General features: G+C 31.0%; 1 protein-coding gene across 1 annotated transcript; it reads right to left on the bottom strand.

Moving 5' to 3' along the window:
- Positions 1–4,586: 4,586 nt before the first annotated feature.
- On the bottom strand, positions 4,587–10,814 carry LOC126705196 (gibberellin 20 oxidase 2-like). The gene is made up of 3 exons (XM_050404113.1): positions 10,515–10,814; positions 4,999–5,068; positions 4,587–4,684 (listed from the first exon to the last, which is right to left on the bottom strand). Exons 1-3 carry the CDS (start codon positions 10,812–10,814, stop codon positions 4,587–4,589), a joined length of 468 nt encoding a protein of 155 aa, XP_050260070.1.
- Positions 10,815–11,260: the final 446 nt, after the last annotated feature.

The raw sequence follows: 11,260 nt of genomic DNA, 5'->3' as shown, positions 1-11,260 counted from the left end.
ATACTCCTCTCTTAATTTAATCTTTAATTTACTTTTTGAAATAAATAATACGTTTTTTTTTAATGAAAAATGAAATCATTTTTATTGTTTTCTCATTTTCGAAAATTCAAAGTATTTACATCTTCTACTTTGTCTTTTTTTTTTAATATATATATATACACACATCTATCCATTTACTATTTTAAAAATCCTACCTTTTAGCATCTCACGTTTTCCTTTTTTTTTTTTTTTTTTTTAATCTCTTCCATATTTTGGAAAAAAAAGACTCCTACAATAAAACTACTACTATAATTTCGCCTTCCATATCCTTATATTTAGGCACTAACATAATTGATTTTGAAAGAAAATAAAATGCTAAATTTTAGGGAAAAAAATTTTAAATCTAATATTCCATTCTTGTAAAGTCTATCACGTTCTCTCTCTCTATCTATGTACTACTTTAAAAATTTCCACTTTCTATCCCATGTTAAACATCTGAAGTTTTCCTTTTTTTTTTTTAATACCTTTTTGGTGTTGTTGATGTTGTTGTTTTTTTTTTTTTTTTTTTTTTTTTTTTTTTTTTTTCAAATTTTATATATGACAATTATCATTTTTTGTCCTGTACTATTGCTCAAAATCGCACTTTAAATTTAGACCAAAGCATTAAACTAAGTATATACTCCTCTCTTAATTTAATCTTTAATTTACTTTTTGAAATAAATAATACGTTTTTTTTTAATGAAAAATGAAATCATTTTTATTGTTTTCTCATTTTCGAAAATTCAAAGTATTTACATCTTGTACTTTGTCTTCTTTTTTTTAATATATATATACACACATCTATCCATTTACTATTTTAAAAATCCTACTTTTTAGCATCTCACGTTTTCCTTTTTTATTTTTTTAATCTCTTCCATATTTTGGAAAAAAAAGACTCCTACAATAAAACTACTACTATAATTGCTCCTTCCATATCCTTATATTTAGGCACTAACATAATTGATTTTGAAAGAAAATAAAATGCTAAATTTTAGGGAAAAAAATTTTAAATCTAATATTCCATTCTTGTAAAGTCTCTCACGTTCTCTCTCTCTCTATCTATGTACTATTTAAAAAATTTCCACTTTCTATCCCACGTTAAACATCTCAAGTTTTCATTTTTCAAATTTGATGTATGACAGTTATCATTTTTTGTCTTTTCCTAAAATGTAGTTTTTTTAATCCTAAAATTTAGTCATTTACTACACATCCATAACATAAGTAAATAAAACTTAAATTGGAAATTTTATGTGAAGAGATACATGTTAATTGTATACAAAATAAATCTCACGTTTTCCTCTTTTTTTTTTTCTTTTTTTTTTTAATGTCGTCCATATTTTGGAAAAGAAAGACTCCTACAAAAAAACTACTACTATAATTTCTCCATCCATATCCTTATATTTAGGCACTAACATATCTGATTTTGAAAAAAAATAAAATGCTAAATTTTAGGGAAAAAAAAATTAAAAGTCTAATATTTCATTCTTGTAAAGTCTCTCACGTTCTTGGTGTTGTTGATGTGGGGTTTTTTTTTTTTTCAAATTTTATGTATGACAGTCACGTTAAGGTGGGGACAGCTAGGCAAAGAGTGGAAAACACTTTATTCATCACCAACAAAACAATTTTCAACAAATAAATAAAGGAACGGTTGAGAAATCAGCCCGGTTTCTTTGCGAGGATTCCGGTGTTTTCTAGCGAAACTTGGTGAGTTATTAGCTTCAATACCAATTATAATTAATTAATTAATGCAAAACGATAAAGTGGAAAACGGTAACAGGAATGGTAGTATACTAAAAAAGAATAGAGTGAGAGTACATAATATGTTTGTTTGTAGCCTGTAGCCTGTAGGAAGTAGGAAAAGGATTTTGTATTTCATTTTTGTATTTAGGTAAAGGGGACAAAATGCGAATGAAAAGGAAGGTGTGTGTGAGAGAGACATTATCTTGAGATATGAGAATAATTCTTAGATAACAACCACTTTATGTGAGGTTTAATACATATAATAATTCTTGTAAAGTCTCTCACCCGAACTTATCTAATATTCCATTCCAATGACTCCTCAATGCAAGCCAAAAAGTTTGTGCGTACGTGAACCTGAGAGAGATAAAAGAATTAGGGTTAAACCAAGTATTTTAAAAAAAAAAAAAAAAACTTTAATTAACCAACCAACGTTTGAAGGTATATGTTGTTAAAGATAATAGCTTAAGTTTGTTAGAGTTTGTGTTTGAAATATTTGAATTCAAATAGAAATAGAAAATTCTTCTCCCAAAAAAAAAAAAAAAAAAAAGAATAAAGCAAACATTTGAATAAAATAGTAGTTATCCGAAAATGTTGGTAGTGATAATCATCAATACCACGTATGAGTCAATAATCATAAACTTTTTTTTTTTTTTTTTTTTTTTTTAATGGTTATAATTTTTTTAACAAAAAATTATCTACCACGTTTTTATTTTGAAAAAAAAAAATCCCACTTTTGTAAAAAAAAAAAAAAACTCTGGCCGACCCTTTTTTTTTTCAAATTAAAAAAAAAAAAAAAAAAAAAAACCTTAACACGTTTGAATTCCACTCCCACATTTTACTCCTAACAAATTGTTTGCATTCCACTCTCCCATGTTTTACTCCTAAGAAACTACTTTACTATCAAATTTAAAATTTTCAACTTCTCTTTAATAACATGCACGTTGGTATTGATGATTTTTTCTTTTTTCTTGAACCCACCTGATGACGATTTTTTCTTGAGATGGATAACCCTTTTTTTTTTTTTTTTTTGAGATGTAGACAACTTTAATAAGATAATTTAGATATACATAAAAGTTACACAAATTAAAAAAAAAAATTCATTCTAAATAAAAAAATTTAGTAGCTGTTTAGTAGTGATAGACGTGTAGATGATTGTGATTAACCTTTTGATAAAATGAAAAACTTTTTTTTTTTTAAGAAATAATAAAATTAAAAACCTAATAAGAGAGTGATGGACATTGTTGACCTTATTTTTTTTTTAAAAAAAACTCACTATCTATTCATGAGGTGATCATGGTTATAATTTCTTAAAATGTAAACAAAGGCTATTAAAAGAGGTAAGGGAAGTCATACTGTTTAACTGTTGGAGAATGATTTTGAATACTTCTTTTGTAGCATAAGACAGCCCTGTCTTTGGATCACAATACCTACAACATGAAATGACAATTCATTAAGAAGTACAATGGTGGAGTATATGAAGGAACCATTTATTTCAAAATTACATTTTAAAATAAAGAAGAAGGGGAAAAAAAAAAAAAGAGTTAACGTGATACATATAAGAAAAAAAAAAAAGTAGAACTTAAAGAAAGTGAATCATAAACAAAAGAAAAGAAAACAAAGAGGAACTTGCAAAAGATAGAACCTGAAAATTTGTTGAAACCTCTGACAGTAAATATCTTTAATATGAAGAAAAAGAGAAGATGATGTAGAGCTAAACTAAATGTCTTTAATTTGAAGAAGAATGAGAGAGAGAAAGTGAGATAGAAACTGTAAAGCGTATGTGAGTTTGTGGTTTTAAAGTGTAGGAGTTTTAATTTACATATCTATCCTCGGTGGTTGAAAAGTTGTAAGTGGGTATGATGAGGGTATCTTAGGTATGAAAAATGTGGAATCCAAACAGGGAAAGCCCCTTAAATAGTAGTATAGATTAAAGGGCAGCCAAATGAGCCTGAACAAAAGGTAAGGTGCGAGATGAAACATCCTCCATCCACGTACACTTGGACGTGATCATAACTAGCCTAGCTAAATTATGAGCAACTTTGTTGCCATCTCTCCATATGTGAGAGTATGAAAATTCTGAAAACCAACCTGTAAATAAAGAGACATCATTGATCAAAGGACCATAAGAAATTAACCCATTATCCCTATTCCTCAAAGCCTTCACAAATAATTACCAAATCTCCCTCCACAATAGCACTGCCAATCCCAATCTCGCTACCAAACTCCTCGGCCCTGTAAGTTGCCGTTGCCTCGACTTACACAGCTCCTAAATTGACAACTACTACTCAATTACCCATTAATCTAAGCACTCATGACCCACCCAAAGCCCCAAAACACCTGCACATATTAAAATAAAAAAAAAAAAAAAAAACAATTGCTAAATAGACTTCAATTGCTTTGGGTTATAATAGATTACACTTCAAATAAAGCTAACGGGAGCAAGAGGTAGTAGTAACATGAAAACTTGCCTTTATCTATAGGTCTATGATATATGCAAGATTACTTTTAATTAAAACTTCCTTCATATGTGGACTCTCTAGTGCATTGCAATCTAAAATCTCTATTATGGAACTCTTTGTTATGCAAAAACAACGCCAACCATTTGTTTCAATACATGAATTGTGTATTGGAATCAGAAGTGTGTTGCAATTCACAGTTTTTAGTGGAGATGCCATCAGATAACACTTTTCCCCTATAGACTTGTCTAATACATTATCCTTGAGTTTCTTTTGAGTACGATTCAAGCCAAAGTCAATACTTTTCCCCTATAGTTTATTTATATACACTATCACTTCCAAAAGTATCATTAATCAAAGATTAAAATGAAACTATAATTCAAAATAATTCCAGCAATTGCCCGTGTCCCAAACTATAAGCTTCAATCTTCTCCCACCAATTGTGAGCAACTTAATCTCAAAATCCACACCTGGAAATGATTAAAACAATAATGAAAGCTCATAATACAATCTAAAGAATGAAAATGGTGATCCCTAGAAAAATAGAAATAAATGGACATGAAAGCACTTGGTGCACCTAATAGTACAGAGACTAAGGAAGCTCTTGGGCACCCTTGATTAGGTCTGGGTTTCTCAAACCAAGCTAATATTGACTATTTAACTCAAACTTTCGAATAGCACACAATGAAGAATTGTGACTAACGAAGTTTAAAATAAATAAATAAATACAATGACATGAACTACAAAAAATGAACTTAGCTAAGCAAAGCAAGCGATACCTTACCAACATAGTCTACACTTGTGACAAGCAATAATCCAATGTGATATTTGAGTCCTATAGAGGAGATGCAGATCTGTAATAGGATGAGAAAAAGTGGGAATCAAGACTAAATATTGCATATCACATGTCTAAAGAAATTTCACAAAACACATGTCATGTAATAACAACTAAAAAATTGGTCATCCAAGTGGGATAAGCAAATGATAGCGTGAATTTGTATAGTTGCAAGATAACTCCTAAAAACCAGACATTTTGATTGAAGAAATGTTAGGCATGTCTCTTTTGTTTTTAATCACTACAACTATTCAAAATTTTAGTATTTTGCTTACCTTGACAAGAATGTAGCAAGTTTAGAGAAGCATATATCATGACAAATTCCTACTCCAACATGACCAACATCTGCATTGAATACTCGGTTATCAATGCCAACCAATTTTGAAGAAATTGCTCATCAACCAGTAAATCTAAAAGACAGATTTGTGTTAGCTTTCAAAATAATTTTTTCTAAATTTTGTTATACCACAAAGTCTCACAATTAGTCTCAAATGAGCCTCTAATGATGGCACCTAGTCGCACCTTACAAAACCTTATCTAAGTAGGTGTATAAGGAACAGAGCCAATCATCTTAGATGTATGGATAATACACATTTATGTTGCACAATTTCAATACAATCTAATCACAACAAATGGTAGTTATTATTTAAGGTTTGAGTCTAAATAATATATACTTATGTTTGGCAACACAAATTTTAAAAAATCCGGGACAACTACAGAAATAAATAACATATTGGAATTTTTTTTGTGTTTATGTGGTAAAGGGGAAAAAAACCATAGAGTATAATAAGAAGAAATATTAACCTAGTATCAACTATCAATTTCTGAATAAAAAAACTCTATGCTTCAAGTGCAACACAAAAAACCAAAAAAAATCACAATGGCATTAAGTTGTAATTTTACAGACTCCCCAACAGCTCGCAAAACATCTTCAGCAGATTGTGCAAATGATGCAAGCTCCTTCTTTTTCAATCTATATATGCGGATAAAAATTTGATTGTCAAAAATGGGAAGGATAAAGTATTAATAAAACTAAAAACAAAGAAAAGAAATGCTCATGATTAAATGGTATAAGATTTAGAAAAATTGCTAACAGATAATAAATACAAGGTTGCCTGATCAATAGTCAATCACAATTTAAATGCCCACAATGGCCTGCATAAGCATAGCTATCAACTCTATGAAGCATGACACCATCTCAAGAGGAATTGCAAATTATATGTAGTAGTAACATTGTAACGCAAATATATTTTTTTAGCTACAAAAGTCATTCGAAAAATTGAGAATTTAAACCTCAAATATCATGGTTCAATTTGTTTCAATTTCATCTTCCTGAAAAATATAGAAAAAAATATATAATATCAAATATTAGCATTGATACACTATGTTAAATATGCTAGTATGGATGAAGAAGCAGAAGCATAAAGTATAAAACACAATAACATACGAGAATTACATGGTTCATCCTAACGGCCTACATCCATGGAGGAAACCTTAAAAGGCTATATCAATAATATATTAGAGTGAAGTACAAATCATGTGTTACAATAAACCATAACATGTGTATATATAGTAGATTAAATCCTAAACTAATAGATTTCTAGTACAAGTATGAGACTTGGCTTGCACACAAAGTAGAGTTAGGCTTAGGCCTATTCTAATGGACTAATATATCTTTAACACCCCCTTTCAAAATCAAGATGGAAGTTTGATGAAATCTTGAGATTTGATAAGGTTGAGAAGATCCCTTGAATGAAGTTTGGCTCTGTGACGATAGTTTGAGGAAGGCAATGGTCTTGTAGTATTGATGCGACTTCTAACGGTGACATGACTATACCGAAGAGTTTTGATGGCAACAGTGGGAAACCAAAGAAGATGAACACAACGAAGAAATACGAAGGAAGACAAAGATTGCTCTTAAATATACTGAAAGGACAGAAACCATAGCCACAAAAAGGTGGCTCTGATACCATGTTAAATATTAGCATTGATACACCATATTGAATATTCTAGTATGGATATGGAAGCGGAAATATAAAGTATAGAACACAATAACACACAAAGATTACATGGTTTAGCCTAATGGCCTACATCCACGGAGGAAACTTTAAACCGCTACATCAATAATATATTAGAGTGTAGTACAAATCCTGTGTTATAATGAACTATAACATGTATATATATAGTAGACTAAACCCTAGACTAATAAACTTTTAGTACAAGTAGGAGACTTGACTTGCACACAAAGTAGAGTTAGGGTTAGGCCTATGCTAATGGGCTAATATATCTTTAACATATAAAAATTTCAATGACCAAACAAAGGGTAAAAATCCTAAATTTCTCAACAACCAAACAAAGAGTAAAAATCCTAAATCCTGAAAATCCGAATAGAAAAATGATGACAATGAAGAAGAGTCGTGGTTTGGTTTGGTAGGTCTGTCTTTCTCTTCGGTTTCTTTGTATTTTGCAAATTTGGGCGGGCCTGTCCTAGATCATAAGTCATATGAGTGAGTTTGGGCTTACTTGAGGTCCAATCCAATCAAGGATTCATAGAATCTATTTTATTTTGTTTTTTAAAGAAAAATATACTGTATTCTATTCTCTCAATTTGGGTCAATTTTGATTTTCTTTCACCAAAATAAAAAATTGGATGTTAATAAATATATTTTTTTGATATTTTAAAACTTTGAGGGTCAAATCTCTGTTTAGTTCTTGCTTGAAATTTTCCTTTTTTTTTTCTTTTTTTTTTTTTCCTTCAGTTCTTTTAACAGTTCAGTTTTTTAAATCATGAAAATGAGTTTCAAATAAGATATTGTAAAATTTAAATAACTCTAGGTGATTATTGATCACAATCAGTGATTGTATCTCTTCTTATCCAAAAAAAAAGATTGTATCTCTTATCTAAATTCTTCCCTTTGCATCCAATCTCCAAATAAATAAATAAATAAATAATCACCATACACATAGGTTTTTTTTTTTTTATTTTTTTTTTTTAAGGTTTAAATTGTAGGTTTTGTGGGCTAGATGTGAGGTTGTAGGTAAAATGAGGGGTACGTGTTGTGAAATTTACTAACACAACTGTTAACATAGGTTAGATCTACCATTAATACCATTTTTATTATACACCAATCACAACAAATGCTTCCACAAAAAATATTATGCCCCCCTTATTTATTTGTAGTACTTTCTTCCTTCCTCATTTGGACAGTTTGAGAGCATTGTTATCTATTTATTTATTTGTAGGAATTATGTACATTGGAGGATTTTTTCAGACCCTTTATGAGTAAGAGTTCCTTCTAAAATGCTACTCTTTTACCACTCAAGGGTCGTTGTCCGGTAGTTTTAGGGTTCTTGGTATGTGATAAGTGTTATGTTCGAATATTTTAAGGATAATGGCGTGACACTACCATTGCCTGAAATCACTAATGTCTTGGGTGGGGTTGAAGCCATAGTTTATAACATACATCTTAATTCACTTAGAGAAACATATGCACCTATTTAGGCCCATCAGGTATTGGTTTTTTAGTGGATAAATCTATGACAATGTCTAGGTAAGATCGTCACAATGAATTAGGTCTCTCGACCTGTTTACTTTAATAATAATAATAATCCTACCCTTTTATTCCTTTGTGGAGTATATTTAAACTCCCAAGCTCACAATGTCACAATGTCACAATTTCAAATGCCTTCAACAAGTCACTGTTAGCAATTGTTTGGCTACTTGGTAATTGCAGTGTGTGTATTGTTAGGTTCTAAAGTTTAGGATTTTATGTATTTAGAACTCTAATTTGTATTGTTGGCAAACCATGATCAAAACAATGTATTTAGAAGTGTTTAAAGCTAGCTCAAAGTTGTATGTCAATGTAAAGTTGGAATCGAGTTTAAAGCAGGAAGCACTGTGGCTTTCGGCCTGGCTCGATCGATCGAAGTTTAGGCTCGACCGATCGAAGCTCGGGCAGAATGCTTTTCTGCAGATTCGTCCAACTCAGCCCTAGTTGTTTTAAAACGTTTTTAGGGTTTCTTATTTGTCCTAAGTATAAAAGGCAAACCCTAGCCATGTTTTAGTGTCGCTCATATTGCGGTTTGTGTAAATCTCTTGTGAGATCTAGATGAGCTTTCCTTTACACAAACTTAGGGTTTTCAAGGAGGAGATATTTTCTACACCTTGATGATCAATTCAGTTGCTGCCATTAAAGCTTAAAGAATACACAAGCGGGGGTGCTTGTAGCTGGTGGGAATCCAAGAAAGAAGAAGTCCGTGGATTCGGAGCTTGCACGTGGTCGTGTCAGTAAGTTCTACTGGTTGGTAGCATTAGGAAGTCAAGCGAGGGTGCTTGTAAGTCCTTTTGTATGAACTTCGATTTTTTCAAGATAGTGGATTCAAGTTTACCTTGAGGATAGCTAGGTCAAATCCTCCCCAGGTTTTTACCAGTTTGGTTTCCTGGGTGATCATATCATTGTCTTATTTATTTTCCGCTGCTTTGCATGATTTGATCTTTATTATTGTGATAACCTAGACTTGTTTAATTGGACTAAGTAACAACTTGGCTAATTACCTAGGTTTAATCAATTGTTTAAGGGGTCTAAAAACTGTCATGTATATATATATATATATGTGTGTGTGTGTGTGTGTATTCAATTCAACTTCGTAATATTCAAAAACCTTGCGAGTAATGCCAAATTATTAACAAGTACAAAAATTCTTTTTTCTCACTTATAGTAGCAAAACTAGTTACAAAATAATCACTACTTCTGTCAAAATTTTGAACCTTTATTACCCAAGTAAAAGTATAAGTACGAGTGTAAAATCCCAAAAAAATTATATAAAAAAAGAGTAAGATTTAGGTACAATATTTAGATGCTGTTCTTTAGATTCCCTTTTTAAGATTCAGCCATATGGCTATTTAATTAAAAATACACTTCCATCCAATGAGAAAAAAATTCACATGACAGAATTTTAAAAGGGAAGCTTAAAGAACAACACCTAAATATTATATCTAAGTCTTGTCTTAAAAAAAAAAAAAAAAAAAAAAAAAAAAAAAAAAAAAAAAACCACTTATTTAAAATCCACACCCTAAACCATCATTTAACTTTGTCACTCCAAAAAAAAAAAAAAAAAACTTTGTCACTCAAAGTGGGTTTAAGTTAGCTCAATAGGTAAAGTTTTTGATAGTTGAATAAAAGATCTGGGGTTCAATCCTTACTTGCACCAAAAAATACTTTGTCGCTCAAAAATATCTGTAGCCCGATCCAAAGGCCCAACCCGTTTTCTACATTCCTACCATCCAAAAATAGTAAAATACTACACATTATAAATAAATAAATAAAAGAACTCTCCGATTCTCTCAGCCAGTGTCTAACTCAGACTCTCATTATATTTAAGTTAAGTCATGCACCTAGTAATTGTTATGTGACAGCAAGCATGTTGTACTTAGAAAACTTAATTTGATTAATGGAAAATTGTACCTGAGTAGTGTCACCAATGTTGTTGATATAAGCATCTGGGGTGGATTTGACTCGAACCCACTCTCCATCTGTTTTCGGCTTCACTTCCAATCCTCCAACATCATCTTCGTTAAGGATGGTCAAGACACCACTATCCTGGTGTCTACCAAGACCAAGAGCTAAATGAGGGGAAGGGCAAGGGTTATAATGATTGAGTCGGATGTAGCTGGTTTGATCTTTGAAGAAGCCATGGAACCTATCTGCTGGCAAGCCTAGGCTCAGAGCAACAAGTTCCATCAACTTGTAAGCTAGCTTTACCATCTCTTGAGTATATTCTTGGCATACCTCCCTGGTTAGTGGCAAGGGAATCCATCAGTTCACATAGATTGAATCCTTAATTTGTCCTCAAACCAGACTTCAAATTTGTTTTTCACTCTAAAGGAAGAAACGATTTTTTTGCATAGACTTCTTTGTTAGTAGTATTTATTGCATGACTTGAAACAATAATCTAGGTCAAATCCTCCCCAGGTTTTTACCGGTTTGGTTTCCTGGGTAATCATATCATTGTCTTATTTATTTTCCGCTATTTTGCATGATTTGATCTTTATTATTGTGATAACCTAGACTTGTTTAATTGGACTAAGTAACAACTTGGCTAATTACCTAGGTTTAATCAATTGTTTAAGGGGTCTAAAAACTGTCATGTATATATATATATATATATGTGTGTGTGTGTGTGTGTGTGTATTCAATTCAACTTTGTAATA

This window comes from Quercus robur, chromosome 11 (assembly GCF_932294415.1).
Source record: "Quercus robur chromosome 11, dhQueRobu3.1, whole genome shotgun sequence".
NCBI classification, from domain to species: domain Eukaryota; kingdom Viridiplantae; phylum Streptophyta; class Magnoliopsida; order Fagales; family Fagaceae; genus Quercus; species Quercus robur.
Note: the sequence above shows the minus strand (reverse complement) of the source record. Positions and strands in the feature narration are given on the sequence as shown.